Below are 18,069 nucleotides of genomic sequence, written 5' to 3' on the forward strand. Positions count from 1 at the left end.
ATAGGGATGAGCCAAGATACCTAAACTGAAGGAGATTAAGCTACTACCGCAGATACAGAGGGACCATCGTGGTGCAGCTGTCAGGTATGTTATATATATAGGGGAGGTGGAGTACACACCTGGCTAATAGCTGTGTCCTTGTATAGACTTCGGCAGCAGAGCAGACATATGACTGTAAGATTGGGCTGTTTGCCACTGAACACTCATGCCAGTATTCTTCCTATACACCATTGTGATGTATGCTGTTTAGTGTGTAGTATAGTGTCTTTTATATAGTATATTCCTAAATGTTCTTAAAATACTGTCAGTGAGGAAACACTTTATAATGTGATATACAGATATTATTGCTACACATCATTCCTTCGTTTTTAAGATGTATTTATTTGTGTATGTTTTATTGCTGGTAATGTTCGTTTGCATTACTTCTTCATTGGCTGTTTTGTTGCATTCTAAATAAAAATATATAATTATTGTGTATTCTTATAGAGCCACAGATTTTGCAGTACCATACAGTAAGGGTACATCAGTGCAATACAAATGCATACAGTAATAATACCTATATACAATAATACGTGTATATAACAATGTGTGTATTGTATCTGTTTCACACTAATTTGCACCTAGGTATTAACCTAGGTGCAAATTAGTGTAAAACAGATACAACAATACACGTAGATACATAGTACATGGCACAATACAGAATACCATTTGCAGTGTGCAATGTAACAGGACAGTCAGGAGACATACGGTAGAAAGGACCCTGACCATGGGAGCTTACATTCTAGAGATGAAGGTAATTATAGTACTTTGTAAATCTTATTAAGGAACAGTTTTCTAATTCAAACACTGATCAGAAAATGGCAGTGTGCTGAAGTGAGGATACGCTCAGTCAGTGTAACATTAAAGTGAATGGTGAACGCTGTCTCCCTCTCACCAGGGGTGTAGTCCTCATTGATGGACAGAGTGGAAGGGGGCATGTGAGGAACTCTGTCCTGCAGTCCCAGCTGCTTCTCTTACCTTGCAAAGTAAAAATGGAAGCTATAGGAGAGTCCTTGCTAGTATCTGATCACATGATACTATTACTCACAATCGCCGATAGGCTGGGATTGCAGTAGTGTGATGACTTCAGTAACGTAATCATAGCCTATTAGTGACTGAGAGCAGCAGCAGCAGCATCATGGGGTCCGTTGCAAGGACAGACTCCAGCTCATCTACTGTGTAAGATAAGAGAAGCAGCAGGGTGATGATGGGAAATAATTAACAGTGTGGGGGTGATGAAGGGAGATAATGAAGGAGAGTGATGAATCGCCCCCCTAGAGGTGTGCAAGAATTTCCGAGATGTTTGGGTGCCGTGGTACCCATAAGTGAGCGTATGATGTCTGACGGCTCATTGGGGGGGGGGGGGGGGGATTGTAATCCCTCAAGAAAGGCTTGTGGTTTGATGAGACTAAATTTCAACATTTAGGGCTAGATTTACTAAACTGCAGGTTGGAAAAAGTGGAGTTGTTGCCTATAGCAACCAATCAGATTCTAGCTGTCATTTATTTAGTACGTTCTACAAAATGTTTACTAGACTCTGATTGGTTGCTATAGGCAACATCTCCACTTTTTCAAACCCGCAGTTTACTTAATATACCCCTTAGTCTGAATGCTAAGCAGTGTGTATTACACAAATCAAATACTACATACCAGCCGGGAAATACCATTCCCATTGTGAAGTGGTGGCGATAGCGTCATGTAATGGGGTGCTTTTCAGAGGCTACTGACAATGTTTTCATGTTTGATAGGAGGATAAATGGCACATGGTACAGTAAAATCCAGCATGAAAAATGGCTACCCTCTCCCACACAGCTCAGCATAGGAAGGGAGTTTAGTCTTTCAACAGCACAGTGTTTCAAAGTGTACTTTGGATAACAAAAATGTAGAAAATAGAATGACTGGGCTGGTTAAGAATGAGTCCTTAGCCTAGTCCCATCGAAAATCTTTGGCCAGACCTTAAACTTTCTGATGATTGCCACTGTAACAAGGAGGAACGAGCGAATAGTGCTCCATCTTGGTGGTTATAGTTATCCAAAAAGTGAACTGCCTTTCATAGCTGACAGAGGTAGTTTAACTGCTTTTTAAATGTGAAGATACAGATAGGGTCTAAATATCTCATCTTATTTTTCTTTGTATATTTACATATCACACAGATCTCCAAAGATGCCCAGGTTAAAGTTAACAAGAATGAAGAAGTTGAAAAACAGAACCCTTCCAAAAACACTTGCTACCAATTTAAAGAAGACATCTGTACAGGTTATATGTTGTTATTTTTAAATCTATTTTATATTGTATACATTTTTTTTGCTGTAGTAAGCTTTTGAAGGTAAGCAAGCAATGCTATGTACATTTGCATGTTTATTAACAGTTACTTGATCTTTTGTTTATATATCATCAGTATACTGTACAGCTACTTTACAACTGGGATTTAATAAAGGGGAAAAATACAGAGCATACTAAGTTGGAGGGGGTTATGGTAATTGAAATGGCGACGTTTCGAATCACTGTACCAATCACTAGTTTTTCCACCAAAAATATATTAGCTGGTTTCAGACAGTCACTTTTTGCATCAAAACCAGTGGAATAAGTGGGACAAAAAACTTTTATGCATCTACAGAACTTTTCCCATAGATTTTAAGTTACACGTCATTGAAATTACTGGGGCTCCTCCTGATTCACTTTGGACGTGGAAGTCAGTAATGATAAAGATTGAGTACCCAGGAGTTACTATTTTTCAACAACTGAGGTCCCAGCATAGTGGACCAAGGTCCTCAAAACCCCTGCCTGTTATACCAAAATAGTAAAAAAAAAAAATACAGACATGATTGTAAAATAAACGTTAAATGAAAGACTCCCAACTCCTTGAACATGTAAACAAAATATTATTATCGTAGATTTGTAAGACGTCACAGTGCTCCGCAGCGCCGTACAGTAGGGAAAACAGTACATACATAAAACTTGGGCATACAAGGTAGACGAAATAAACACAGACATGAAAACAAAGGGTATGTAGGACCCTGCTCAATAGAGAGCTTACATTTTAAGTGGAAGAGGGCACAGCTGAAACAAGAGGAGCAAATGTGGCTCAGAGTGGAGATTGGAACAGTTGTGAGGGTGCATTAGAGTGACTAGTGTTATCGGGGATAAGGTCACCTCTAAAAAAAAAAAAAAAGATGGGTTTTCAAAGAGCATCTAAAGATTTGAAGGCTGTGGGAAAATCTGATTGAGAGTGTTAGGGAATTCCATAAGTGGGGAGCAACACGGGAGAAGTCTTGTAGGTGGGAATTGAGAGGTGGTTACTAGAGACGAGACAAGGCGAAGGTCAGAGGTAGATCTTCTTCCTTGCTAAAAAGCGATGGGTCAGCACATTAGAGCTGCCTGATCAAAGCATGGATATGAATGGGGGTTACACGAAAATTTACTGTGTAAATATCAAAGCTTTCCCCATCCATTTCAGCGGTCCATTCATTTCAGTTGGGTGTCCAGTCTGAGCACTACATGTATAAAACGCATTGAAACGATTGGACCATTGAAACGAATGGAGCTTCACAATCTGGTTAATTTGTTCTGAGGTTGGCGAGAAGATCACTCGGAGGATGGTGTCTGGATGTGTCCACAGCCTGCTAGCTTATCCAGTCCTAACAAATGATATTTCACAAGTAGTATTCAAATAGCATTTAACAGCATCGGAGTCAAATATACTGTCAGTTCAATGGACATTAAAATATCTGTGGGGCTTCACTTGAGTTGTTAAAAGTTAAATGTTCACAGTACAGAGCAGTGCTGTGATGTTCCAGTGCCTGACTAATCATTCAACATTTAAGATTAGGATGGATGGCATACATTGTTTGAGGCTATCCGAATATTATTGTTTAACAATATTCACTTGGACATCAAGAACTCACTTATGTTACTTTGTTCTTTTGTTACTGAGGGCACCTTTAATTAAAGCTGCTGCTTGGCCATAGTACTGTGTTTTGAGCTATGTCATAATATACAAATGCAAAATACATACATTTAATTTTTTTTTTTTTCTTTTTAAGACTCCCACAGATTTCGAGCACATTGCTGTATATTTTTCCAAGGAAGAATGGGGATTTTTAGAAGAAGAACAGAGGGAGATCTATCGACAAGTAATGATGGATAATTACCAAACGATCTGCACTTTAGGTAGACTTGAAAAACCTTGCAAATATATATTTATAAAGAATAAACAACAAATGAACTTAAAGTATACTAACATTTCTAATGATATAAAATAAATATTGATAGATAACTAACTCAACACAAAAGTAAAAATTCAGTTTCTCTCACATCCCTTGGGGGACACCGGGACTTTGCGGTATAGAGTAGGGCAGACGAATGCTGGCACCCCAACTTTTAGTTAACTAAAACTCTGACTCCACCCCCTCTATACCCCACCTCCTGCTAGTGGCCAGTCTAGTTCAAGTGCCCGGCGAAGCGGGCTGTGCACGGGGCTGCTTAGCAGCCAGTTTTACTTTTTTTTCCTTATTTTCTTATTTTAATGATAGCGGAGACTGTGTCTCCGAGTTCTGACAGCCGGCGGCTCGCTGAGCCGCGTAGTCGGCTGCCTCTCAGACCCTCCGCTGCAAAGTCATTTATTCTCCTCTCCCGCGGCTGCGGCCGGCGGGGAGAGTGTGAGGCAGCAATGGGGGAGGTCTGTGAAGCGCACAGCACGGACGGCTGTGCGCTAGCTGCGGGGGGCGGGGAGGAGCGGAGGTGCCGTGTAGGTCCTCCTTGTCTGCCTGCTCCCTCTACCGATTATTTAACACTCCATTGGAGCCAGACACAGTCGGTGGTGGCTGGGGTCTGTTCTCCAAGTACAGAGAGCATGCTGTCTGCACACACTGCGTCTGGAGGGTTGGCAGCAGGTAAGTGAAACTCTCTCAGCATAGTGCTGAGAGAGAGACATTAGAAAACGCAGTGGGTTCCCTGAGCTGGCTGTTTTTTCCTAAAAGCAGTCTGTTTAATTGGGTAGAGAAAAGAGTTCTATCTTTAGCTCAGAGAACAAGGTCAGGCAAGGGTCACTGTCTCAGTGAGCCCTGCTAGGCTGTGGATTGGTGGAGTTGTTTGGCTGTCTTAAATGTTAGCCAGTCCATAGCTGGGTCCTGAGGGGGGGTGTGTTTTACTCCTCGGCACTTCCCCCGTGTGTGGACACCTGAATAGGCAGCCATTTCTAAAGCTCCTGCTTCTCCCCTTTTCTATCCTGTATACTGTAAGGTAAAGGGTTGGGGGTGGTGTGTTTAGCCTTTTGTATTTTTTACACACTAAGGAGCTTTTGGCTGTATTGCAGGCTCACTTTCTCTTGTAGTTTGTGTGCTGCTTGTTATCTGCATTGTGTGCATTTTACTGTACTGTTTTGTCCCATCTTTGAACATGTCTGAGATGGAAAAATCTACACGTGGCAGGGCTGGTGCTTCTATGTTAAGTTTCACCTGTGCTGTATGTCATGTTAAGTTACCGTCTGGGCAGTCAGGAACACAGGCTCTGTGTGTGTCCTGTCGGCCCACGGTGACTACTCCTGGTGAAACAGTTGCTGTCTGTTCAAACACGGAGGAGCCTGCTTGGGCGCGGTCTCTATTTAATACAGTGGAACTGCTTGCTCAGAAGGTACAGTCTCGGGCTGCTCAATCTTCTGATTCTGCTTCCTTAGTTCAGGCTTTACCTGTTGTTGCTCCAGTGCAGTCTGGAGAACCAGCCTGGGTGCAGGGTCTTGCATCCTCAGTACAGGGTCTGGTAGCGGTCTCTTCCTCCTTGGAGAGGATGATGCAGTCAGTCACTCGGCCTTCCTCAAGTAAACTGAGGCGGGTGGCCGCCTCTTTTGGACATGAATCTGATTCTGATTGTGGTTCCCAGGAAGAGGGTGAGTTACCGCTGGGTTCTGACATAGATGCTGCTTCTCTGGTGGAGGTCCCAGCAGATCGTCAGAGTGTGGAAGAGTTAATTCAGGCGGTGCGTCAGGTACTTGATATTCCTGAGGACCAAATGCCTGAGGCTTCTGGATCCTCTCTTTTTGAAAGACGCAAAAAGAGGGAGGTGGTTTTTCCGGCCTCTCCCCACTTGGAGCAGTTGCTGTTGAAATCTTGGTCTTCTCCAGACAGGAAGTTTCAGGTGACTAAGCTGAGGTTCTCGCTAAATGGGAGATGCTTCCTCAGGTGGATGCAGCTGTGGCGAGGTTGGCAAAGGTAACTACTATTCCTCTGCCTTACCAGGCCACTCTTAAGGATGGTGCAGACCGGAGGGTTGAAACCGTTCTTAAGTCCATTTTTGTGGCAGTGGGTGCTTCTTTGAGGCCTGCTTTAGCATCAGCTTGGGTTAACAAAGCTGTTGATCGCTGGTCGGAACAATTGTCTGAGGGTTTGTTGGCTGGCAGGCCATCCTCTGAATTGATTCCTTTAGTGGAACAGATTCAGCGGGGACGTCAGGCCTGGTCAGCGCGTCGTCCAGCTGCTAGGCCAGCAGACAAACAGTCTCCATGACGGGGATTGTCGTCAGTGGTGGGAGCCCGTCTTCTGTGGTTCAGGAATCGGTGTTGTCATTCCACTACCGATGTCTGGATTCGGGGAGTGGTGAGCCAGGGTTACAAGATCGATCTGCTCGGTCTCCCTCCCAGACGGTTTTTCACCATGGGGCTTCCGTTGTGTCCAAGAAAACGGTTGGCTTTAATAGAGGCGATTCAATCCCTTCTGTCTGCCGGAGTGATTATTCCGGTTCCTCATTCTCAAAGAGGTTTGGGGTTTTATTCCAGTCTTTTTCTTGTGACAAAACCCGACGGCTCCTTCAGACCGATTCTCAATCTAAAGGCTTTGAACAGTCAGATAAGAGTGCCCAGCTTCAAGATGGAATCTTTACGCTCGGTAATTCTCGGCATGGAACAAGGAGAATTTATGGTGGCTCTAGACATCAAGGATGCATATCTCCATGTGCCCATTTGGAGGGGTCATCAGTCCCTGCTGAGGTTTGCGGTTCAGTCAGAGCACTTCCAGTTTCAGGCTTTTCCATTCGGTCTCGCCACAGCTCCACGAATCTTTACCAAGATCATGGCGGTGATGGCTGCTTTGCTAAGGGCCAAGGGGATTACAATCATCCCCTACCTGGACGATCTGCTTCTAAAAGCAGACTCTTCGCAGAAGCTTCTGTTACACATTCAGGTAGCAATCCAAACCCTGGAGTCGCACGGTTGGATTATCAACTTCAAGAAATCCAAGTTGATCCCATCACAGCAGATGGTGTTTCTGGGTCTTCTATTCGATACCCGTCTGAGACGGGTATTTTTTCCTCAGGACAAGATTTTAGCCTTACAGGGGATGGTGAAATCCCTGTTGATGGAAAGGAGGCCCTCCATTCATTTTGCGACGAGGCTTCTGGGCAAGATGGTATCGTCATTCGAAGCGATCCAGTTTGCTCAGTTTCATGCACGGCAGTTTCAGTTGGAACTTCTGTCGCAATGGAACAAATCTCATCGAAATCTGGCGAGTCAGGTGTTTCGCCTGTCTCCGCAGACGCGCTAGTCACTGATCTGGTGGCTACACTGGCAGAATCTCTCCAGGGGCCGCTTGTTCTCCATTTGGAATTGGATTCTAATTACAACAGACGCCAGCCTTCGGGGTTGGGGGGCTGTATGTCTTCAGGCTCAGTTTCAGGGGCTTTGGACTCAAAAGGAGTCCAAGCTTCCAATAAATGTCTTGGAACTGCGTGCAGTGTTTCACGCAACATTTGCTGCAGGGAAAGCCAGTAAAGATCCAATCAGACAATGTCACAACAGTGGCATATCTAAATCATCAGGGCGGCACCAGGAGTCCTCTGGCCATGAGGGAGACTCGCAGGATATTTCTGTGGGCAGAAGCTCACGTTTCGGCAATCATGGCCGTATTCATTCCCGGAGTAGAAAATTGGGAAGCAGACTTCCTAAGTCGGCAGACTCTACATCCAGGGGAATGGTCTCTCCATCCAGAGGTGTTTCAACAGTTGGTGATGAAATGGGGTCAACCGGATGTCGACATGAGGGCATCTCGGTTGAATCACAAGGTTCCCCGCTACTGTTCCCGTGCGAGAGATCCCCGGGGCAGTCGCGGTAGACGCTATGTCCGTTCCTTGGAAGTACCGCTTAGTGTACCTTTTCCTCCGATAGCCATGCTTCCTCGAGTACTGCAAAAGGTGAAGAGAGAGGGTGTTCCAGTGCTTCTAGTAGCGCCGGATTGGCCGCGCAGAGCTTGGTACACCGACGTGCTCTTCATGGCAGGAGGTCGGTCGTGGCGGTTGCCAATTCGCCCAGATCTTCTAACCCAGGATCTCCTTTGTCATCAGGGTTTGCATCTTCTGGCTTTAACGGCGTGGCTGTTAAAGCCAGGATCTTAAGAGCTAAGGGATTTTCGAGGCGGGTGGTCCAGACCATGCTTTGTGCTCGAAAGCCGGCTTCAGCCAAAATATATAATCAGGTTTGGAGGACATATATTGGTTGGTGCGAAAAGAAGGGGTATCCTACATCTTCTTTTCGTCTGGCCAGGTTACTCAGGTTCTTGCAGGACGGTTTGGATGCAGGTTTGCGTCTTCGTTCTCTTAAGGGTCAGGTGTCAGCTCTTTCAATTTTCTTTCAGAGAAAACTTGCTGTTATACCTGATGTGCAGACTTTCATTCAGGGTGTTCTTCATGTTCAACCTCCTTATATTCTTCCGGTTCCACCATGGGATTTGAATTTGGTGTTGAGGGCTTTACAGCATCCTCCATTTGAACCTTTGAATTCAGTAGATTTCAAATTTCTTACTTTGAAAACGTTTTTTCTTTTAGCCATTTCTACGGCACGCAGAGTTTCAGAGCTTGAGGCTTTGTCTTGTAAGCTTCCTCTGCTAGTTTTTCATGAGGATAGGGCAGTTCTTCGAACTAAGCCCTCCTTCCTTCCAAAGGTTGTCTCTAGGTTTCATCTGAATCAGGATATTGTCATTCCGGCTCTATCTGATTCCTCGTCTTCTGATAACGATGACTCTATTCGTTATCTTGATGTGGTTCGTGCCTTGCGAATTTATGTTAAAAGATCGCAGAAGTTTTGTGAAACTGAGGATCTTTTTATTCTTTACGATGCTCACAAAAGAGGCTGGCCAGCTTCTAAGGTGACCATTGCTAGGTGGATTACGGCTGTTATCCGCCAGGCTTATAGTGGGGCTGGGGAGCCTGTCCCAGATAATCTACGGGCGCATTCTACAAGATCTGTAAGTGCTTCCTGGGCGGCCCGTCATGGTGCCTCCAGTGAACAGTTGTGTAAAGCGGCCACGTGGTCTTCTGTACACACTTTCACAAAGTTTTACAGATTTAATGTGTTTGCCTCTAGGGATGCAAGTTTTGGGAGGAAGGTGCTTCTGGCCATTTCTTCTGAGCATTCCCTCCCGTGAGACAGCTTTGGGATGTCCCCAAGGTCCCGGTGTCCCCCAAGGGATGCGAGAGAAAATGAGATTTTTATACTTACGTAAAATCCGTTTCTCTTAATCCGTTGGGGGACACCAGGCGCCCACCCTTAACGCACTGGTTTCTCTTTCTTTTTGACATGTTGTCTGGTTGTTAAGAGAATGTTATGTGTTAAGTTTATTCTCTTTTCTTTGGTTCTCTCTATCTCCCTTTCTGCGGGCTTGGTTAAACATAGACTGGCCTCTAGCAGGAGGTGGGGTATAGAGGAGGGGGAGCCAGAGTTTTAGTTAACTAAAAGTTAAAGTGCCAGCATTCGCCTGCCCTACTCTATACCCCAAGGTCCCAGTGTCCCCCAACGAATTAAGAGAAACGGATTTTACGTAAGTATAAAAATCCCATTTTTGGGTTCCACAACTTACATTATAACTGAACTATCAACTTTTAAGGGCTAAGCTACACATAATTTTTAGTCTCTTGACGGTGAGCAATTATTTGCTAACCGCTGGTGATTTAAAAAACCCCAAAACAAAACATGTAATCGCCAAGTATCATGACAGCGTACAATTGTGCAGTTTGCAAATTGATTGTGTCTCTTTGGGATGTAGTTGATATTACGAGATTCATAATGTCTGCACCATAATGTCTACATGTTCATAATGTCTACACAGTCAAAATGTCAACATACATGTAAAAATACAAATAAAATGTGGATAACCCCCCCCTCCCCCGCAAACACCTCTGGGGAGGTGGGTGTGGGGTAGTAGCGGGACCCCACACTGCGGGTTTCCCTGCTATAGTGACGCCAACCCTGGCTGGCAAAGCCTAGTGCTGGTCATTGTAAAATCTTGCTTTTTGTCCCCCTCATTGCGGGGGGGAGGTTACTTAATTTTTTTTTCTGTATTTTCGTTTTTTTTTGTTTACATCTATTAATGTCCACATTTTAAATACCGACATTACAATCCTGTACACATTTTACATGTCAACATTTTAAATGTGTAGACATTGAACATGTAGATATTATGCTGGAGTCATTTTGAATGTCGACACTTCATACCCAACCCGTCTCTTGCTACAGGGATTAATCCCCTCCATGTATTATAATGGGCCGGTGATTATTCACTGTAGCAGGAGGTTTTCTTGTCACGGAGTGCTCTGTTGACAATGTGTAGTGAAGCATGTTGAGAAGGGCATTCAAGGGAACGGATGAAAAGAAATATAATCATATAAAAAAACATACTAGTAGGTTAATTGGCTGCTAACAAAAAAAATTGATACTAGTGTCTGTGTCTGTCTCTGTGTGTATGTTAGGGAATTTAGACTGTAAGCTCCAATGGGGCAGGGACTGATGTGAGTGAGTTATCTGTACAGCGCTGCGGAATTAGTGGCGCTATATAAATAAATGGTAATAATAATAAATTTGCCAAACCTGCAATCTTTTCTGCACAATTAATTGAGATATTAATCTAAGAAACTAAAAATCTGCCACTGAGTGGCTGCTATTACAAATTAAGAGCTAAACTTAAGAACCATTGGAGCAATATTTCCTTGTACAGTTGTAAAGAGGACTGAAAGACATATAGGAGGCACCATATGCTTAAAATAAGATCAGAGAATATAATGTGTAACATGGCTTTGTCAGATTATATGTATTTCCACTATCTGACATAATGCCAGCTGGCAACCCTGGCTGAGTGTATATATTGTAGGTACCTTTTTGCATTATGTAGCAAGGGCCTCGCTTCCTTACCCCCAAATAATTATCATGCAATTGTTATATTACTTAAGACCATCAAAAGTCCATATTGTTGTATTGGAAATCAATGTTCAGAATTTCCATCTGTCAGATCCCTCATAATGAGGGATCTGACAGATAACAGAATAGTTGATTCAGTGCTTCAACCCCTAAGTTTTTGGAACATGACATGAATTTGGGCTTTCAAAGAACATCCGCCTGCAGACAGATTTAAAGGGCTCTCATGTAAATGGTATTTCCCAGCAGCCTGTAATGTGGAATACACAAGGCTTATCTGCATAGTGTCCCTAGGAGAGGGGATGTGGGGTTAAAGATCTCCCTAACTCCTCTGATAGTTACAATGAGGTTGTCTCTATGGCACATCCTGAACAGAAAATTGTGTCCTGCATCAAGGAGCTCTGACAAGTATGAATCAAAAGGTGGATTGATGCTTTGCAGAATGGAACTTGTCTTAAATTATTTTGAGACTATAGCCTCAGAGTTAAGTATGTGTGTTTATAATTGGTTTTCTTCTATTCAGTGAGAAAACAATTGTATTGATTATTTCTTTTTTGCTACAATTATCTTTCATATTTTTGTCCAGGGTATCAGAGTAAAAAACCCAACTTAATATCAAGCATTGAGCAAGGAATAGACCCAATTTTAACGGACATGGAAAAACAGGCCAAGACACCGGGTAAGTTTTCCTCAAGTTTTGGACTTGTAGACCAAAACAGTAATTGAAAACATATTTTATTTTTATTTTTTATTATGAGGACAGGGTTTCCTGTTAAATCTCCCATCCACCCCATCTCTCTATTTCTAAACAAGTTTGATTATGTTGCCTATGTATATTCAGTGGGGTGAGGCACGGGGTTCCGTCTGAGGTTTGGGTTTATTCAAATACCAGACATATAGTCTCAACCTTGGTCACTTCCACATTTAGACACACGTATGTCATGCAATGTGCTTTTCACTCACTCTTAGACAGCTTAAAATTTCAAACCCACCTATTAACAGTAACAGTATAATAACATCAAAAACACCTAAAAAAACTACAGTTACACAACTTGAGTTCATAACTTACATCAGACTTAAGGTTTCACGACTACAATCCTCTGATTCTTTCTTCCTCTGGGTCCACTAAAGAAAATAGGTAAAAAAGCTTACCTTCTGGCCAGAAGATATTTCTCCAACGGGCACCAGAGGGTAAGGGGTTCAGGTGAAATGTGGATTATTGAAATTTCGGATGAAAAGCCCCCAAATGATAAGGCACAAAGTCTTAGGCTATGTACACACTGGAGGTTTTCCAGCCAATCATTGGGCCCATCAGCTGATATCCATAGAATTTACAGAGTCGTGGTCTTTTTAGCCGATGCCGGCAATGAACATGTCCTGGTGACTAAACGTAGAGAGTGCTGTTGATGGAATAATTTGTTCGTTCTGAGACTGAATATTTAGTTTGAGTCACAGAAGCTAACGAAATTCGTTATGACGTGTGGATAGGTATAACAAGGCAGTTAATCAGTGTGACAGGAATGAATAAATGACTGCATATTGTTCTGTCATTCTCTAAATGACTATAGGACAAGACGAAGAGCACAGTTCTGAAGGTAAATTGTGTGTAGTGTGTATGCATGAATCGCCTGACCGGTTGGACCTTCAGTCGTAGGTACAATCGTAGATAACAGATTGGTTGGAAAATTCTCTAGTGTGCACCTAGCCTTGCAAAGTCTTCTGAAGCAAATATGAAGTCTTTATTGCATTCACATCAGGTTGGGAACACTTTTCAAGCAGAGAGAAATGTGTCATAGTGCTGACAAGTGTAATGATTTTTACTCATATTTACAGTTCCCTATTATGGTAAAACAATAAGTTTTTAATTTACATTGGCTACCTTCAGCTAAAAATCAACATCCATCAACATTCTTTAAAGCGTATGAGGTGGTATTGTAAATCTCACTTCACCTTACTTTGCTTGACCCTTCTCCTTGCCTTTTTTATTCCTAAAGGTGAACACATTTGTCCATTTTTCACTAAAGTTGGGTACACACTACAGTAATTTCAAGCAATGATTGTGCAGATCACACAATAAACAACCGTTTGGTCAGATATTGCATTAGTGTGTGCGCTCCAACGATCATGTTTTATCGCAACAAACACAACGTATCATCTATTTGGTTTTATAAGCTTTCTTAAAATCACGATCAACGATTGAATGATGTCGGGCAAATGTGAAAGTGTGTACGCACTCACCACCAGCAGTGTAGGCAGATCTCTGGATTCTGCAGAGTTAACCATCTGCTGAAAAGATTGTATGACAGATGAAGAGCTCAGATCTGAAGGTAACTGGTGTAGGTGTCTACACATAAATCTACATGCTCATTGGGACTTTGTCATTGGTAAAATCCTTACAGAAATCACATCTGCAGTAATTGTCTGTAGTGTGTACCCAGCTTAAGAATATATCTGTTCAGACCAACTTTTGACCCCTTCCAGCTGAATTCTGAAGAGAACAGTTTTAGACACTTATTTGCCTTAGTAATAAAAGGCATATTGTATTGCTTAATTGATACAATATTAACCATAAACAGTCAATATTGTGTCAGTGAGGTTGGCTTCCACATCACTGTCAACAGTCAAAAGAAAGTATACGAATTCGCTATGGATGTCCGTTTCAATGCTTAGTCTAGTTTACCAAATCAAAAGAAAGGAGTATTTAAGGATTTTATAGCAAAAGCCTTGTCCTCTAAAATTAGTGAGTTTTTTCATTTTATTATTATTTTTTTTTTATATAGCCTTTATTGGCAAATCGCATTCTCTAGATCTGGAAAATAGACAATAATAAACTAATTCGCTCATTCGGCCTCCACTACCACCTCTGCGCTGATGACACCCAAATCTATATCTCTTCTCCTGACCGCTCTACTTTTGTACTATCTCGTGTAACCAACTGTCTTTCTACTAGCTCCACATGGATGTCCAAACGCTACCTAAAGCTCAAATGTCCAAAACAGAACTTATTATCGTCCCTCCTGCCAGAGTTACCACCTGCCTTCAAATCTCCCTCACTGTCAATAACACCACAATTTCCTCAGTCTCCCAAGCCCGCTGCCTTGGTGTCACACCTGACTCCGCCCTCTGCTTTATTCCTCACATCCAGACTCTCTCCCAGTCCTGTTGCCTCCACCTTAAAAACATTGCCAGAATACATCCTTTTCTTACTCAACATACTACCAAAACTCTTATTAATCCTCTCATTATCTCCCGCCTTGACTATTGCAACCTCCTGCTATCTGGCAATCCTGACACACTTACATCCACACTTCAATCCATAATAAATGCTGCTGCAAGACTGATCTTCCTCTCTCACCGCTCCACATCTTCTGTACCACTTTGCAAATGCCTATACCTTCACGGCTTCCTGTGTCCTCCAGAATCAAATTCTAATTACTCACCCTTGCCTGCAAAGCCCTCAACAACACTAACCCTGCAAACATCTCAAATCTCATATCAAAATACTCTCCCTCTCGCCCTCTTAGATCTACCTCTGATCTGTGCTGTCTCATCTCTGATAACCACCTCTCACAGCCTTCAAATATTTAGATGCTCTTTGAAAACCCATCTCTTTTTTATATGTGAGTTTATCTTCGATAACACTATTCACACTAATGCACTCTCACAACTATCCCAATCTTCACTCTGAGCCACATTCGCTTCTTCCACTTAGAATGTAAGCTCTCCAATGAGCAGCGTCTTCCATACCCTTTGTTTTCATGTCTCCATTCATTTTGTGTGCCTTGTCTGCTTTTGTTTTACGTATGTACTGTTTTATGTATGTCCTAGTCTTCCCTGCTGTGGAGCACCGTGGCGCCTTACAAAACTATGATAATAAAAATAATAATAATAATAAATAACAAAACAAAGTATGTGGGAAAAAAATCTTTGTAATTTTTAGACATGTCTATACACACAGATGGAGTGGACCTAATTGCAAACTCTGTGGTACACATGTTACAGCCTCTAGTGTGGAAAGTATTATTATAATTATTGATTATTTCTTGAGTGCCACAAATGTCTGTAGAGCTGTGTATTGGGGGAGTAGAGCATATTAAAAAGGTATACTGGACCTACGGTCAGACTACAGACAAAAAGTAACCTAACAGTCTCTTTGGTACTAACTGGGTAATCAATTCTATTATTCTTATTATTATTGGTAGTAGTAGTATTCCAGCATACTCAATAGTCCTTCACAATTTGGTTTATTTTATATACAATAACAATTATGTTAATATGTGTAAAACATACAGTAAACAATACAATGACTCATTAGAAAAAGTTGTGAATTATAAGGAATAATGCACCCTAGTGTAAATTATTATGGCTATTAGAAGTCGCCTTCGGTCCCTGTAATCTGCATTAAAACTACTTACAGCTTTGTGCTTGGATGTGGTCGCTGGACTCCTCTGTGACTTCTAAAATCAGTAATTTACAGTAGGGCCTGGACTATACATGTGTATAAGCGTCCTTCATTAAACACATTTCTTCCAATGCCTTTATTTTGACTGATGTACTTTTTGGTTGGCCAGGTACTCACAGTGTATGCCTTTATAGATGCCTCCAGATACCAAGTGGATGAACTTTACACATCCTTGTTTACACCTGACGGATTGGCGGTGGAAGGTATTCATTTAAGAGATGACTTGGAAGAAGATAGCAGAATCCCATTAAACGAGTATGGAGGCCTTTCCACCAAACGCCAGTATAACTTTCGAGACCGCGTTCCTGTAGAGTACTCCATATTTTACGATGATGAAATCAGAGAGCTTAAACCTCACAAGAGCTTACCAATTAAGACTAGTTCTGGGAAACTAGAGCCAAAGGTGTTTGGACCTTATAGTTGCTCTGAATGTGGCAAAAAGTACAGTCAAAAAGCAACACTGGTCAAACACCAAAAACTGCATACAGGCGTTTCACTCTTTGTCTGTGCAATGTGTGATAAATGTTTCACACAAAGATCTAATCTAATGAGACACGAGAGATCTCACGCTGTGGACAGACCCTTTGCCTGTTCTGACTGTGGGAAAAGCTTCAGCGATGGCTCTACATTGCTTAAACATCAGAGAATTCACACGGGTGAGAAGCCGTTTAAGTGTTCTGAATGTGGGAAAACGTTTAGCATTAGCACGTACCTTATTGTCCACCAGAGAACGCACACAGGGGAGAAACCGTATGTGTGCGATGACTGTGGGAAAAGTTTTTCACAAAGTTCTCATCTTATTACACACAAAAGGATACATACAGGTATAAAACCATACGCTTGCATTGAATGTGGGAAGAGCTTTACGTCTAGCTCCCACCTTATTACCCACCAAAGAACCCACACCGGAGAAAGGCCGTATCCATGCGAGGAATGTGGAATGGCCTTTAAGCACAGCACCCATCTTGTTCTCCATAAACGTAAGCACACCGGGGAGAGGCCGTACAGCTGTACTAAATGCGTCCGAAGATTTTCCCAGAGGCCTCAGCTTCTGAAACACCAGCAAAAATGTCATCCAGATGACTGGCCTTTCTAGACTCTTATTATACCCCCATTACCTCTAATGTCTGCTTTGTATAATAAAAATGTGTTACGATCCTACCCTATTTGGTATACAAAGTGTAATTATGTGTCTGTAAAATGGCAGTAAATTTTCCTTTTGATGTATTTCTCAATGTGGGTTATTCAAATTGCTTTTTTTTTTAGGTCTCCCTTCCATTTTGTTTGTTTTGATACATTAATCCCAATGGAGAGACGGAGATATGGTGCTTAAGGCAGACTTGCTTCTTTGGTAAATCTTCCATGAACTCTGTAACAAATAGCGTATATACATAGAAATGATCTTTTGTAGGTATCTCAAAAAATGGAAGGAAGACTAAACTCCTGATTCCTGCTTTCCACTTGTTATTTACCATCCTATTAAGCTCCTGGTGGAGCCATTTTGTTCATATAAATGGTGCGATTAAGCCTCAGTCTTGCAACATGTTTTTCATGGTAAACACCCCTATAAACACCCACCGTACTTGAATAGTTTTAATTTTGAGTAGACTGAATTGGTACATTGCGTGCAAGCTTGTCATTCATCCCTGGGGTAGTGCTGCATCATTTCATTTGGCAAAATAAAATGCGCTCTCTCAATATGTACACATAGGGCTAGATTTACTAAACTGTGGGTTTGAAAAAGTGGAGATGTTGCCTATAGCAACCAATCCAATTCTAGCTGTCATTTTGTAGAATGTACTAAATAAATGATAGCTAGAATCTGATTGGTTGCTATAGGCAACATCTCCACTTTTTCAAACCCGCAGTTTAGTAAATATAGCCCATAGACTGCTTTTTATCCACCCATACAGCATTCATTTTTTGGCAAGGGGCAAAACGGCACATGATCATTCATTATAAACTGACGTTGGAGAGAGAACTTTTTTTTTTTTCAAAACCGCACAAGAAAATGGACATATTTTTTCTATGCGTACCTCTGTCTGCGCTCTGCACATCCATCGAAAACAAAGCAAAGGCTGATAAAAGGATGCACGTCTGCACCGAGATGCAGGGTCATTTAAACTTGTCTTTTGGAGAACGACCAAATCTTTTTTGTGAATTTCAGGTGACCAGTTAACTTTTTGAATGGTTGCATATCCGCACTTTTTTAATTTATTTTTGAAGTAGGATTAACTCCACAGTATAGATATTTAACTTTTAAACTATGGACTTTTGAAAATAAAAGGGGTATTTCAGACTATGGCACAAATGTGTGCTGACCAATCAGATAAGTGCTTTAACCTAGGCTGTTCAAAAAAAAAAAAAAAAAAAAGATTTTTGATTGTGTCAGTGTTGT

At 42.0% G+C, this 18,069-nt stretch overlaps 1 protein-coding gene across 2 annotated transcripts; it reads left to right on the forward strand.

Moving 5' to 3' along the window:
* LOC142109020 (uncharacterized) lies at positions 1 to 17,201 on the forward strand. Of its 2 annotated transcripts, none has more exons than XM_075193012.1 (5): positions 1 to 84; positions 2,193 to 2,295; positions 4,083 to 4,209; positions 11,796 to 11,888; positions 15,806 to 17,201. In XM_075193012.1, exons 2-5 carry the CDS (start codon positions 2,203 to 2,205, stop codon positions 16,765 to 16,767), a joined length of 1,275 nt encoding a protein of 424 aa, XP_075049113.1. In that variant the 5' UTR covers positions 1 to 84; positions 2,193 to 2,202; the 3' UTR covers positions 16,768 to 17,201. The 2 variants fall into 2 exon arrangements, with proteins under 2 accessions (XP_075049113.1, XP_075049114.1); XM_075193013.1 differs by lacking the exon at positions 1 to 84 and adding an exon at positions 112 to 174.
* The last annotated feature ends 868 nt before the right edge of the window (positions 17,202 to 18,069 follow it).

Source organism: Mixophyes fleayi, chromosome 12, assembly GCF_038048845.1.
Source record: "Mixophyes fleayi isolate aMixFle1 chromosome 12, aMixFle1.hap1, whole genome shotgun sequence".
NCBI classification, from domain to species: Eukaryota; Metazoa; Chordata; class Amphibia; order Anura; family Limnodynastidae; genus Mixophyes; species Mixophyes fleayi.

Bases quoted from the DNA above. Each gene is read 5' to 3' on its own strand.
- LOC142109020 (XM_075193012.1), top strand. From the start codon at position 2,203: ATGCCCAGGTTAAAGTTAACAAGAATGAAGAAGTTGAAAAACAGAACC. The intron at 2,296-4,082 runs GTTATATGTTGT...TTTCTTTTTAAG, and splicing joins TAAAGAAGACATCTGTACAG to ACTCCCACAGATTTCGAGCA. The intron at 11,889-15,805 runs GTAAGTTTTCCT...ATGCCTTTATAG, and splicing joins AAAACAGGCCAAGACACCGG to ATGCCTCCAGATACCAAGTG.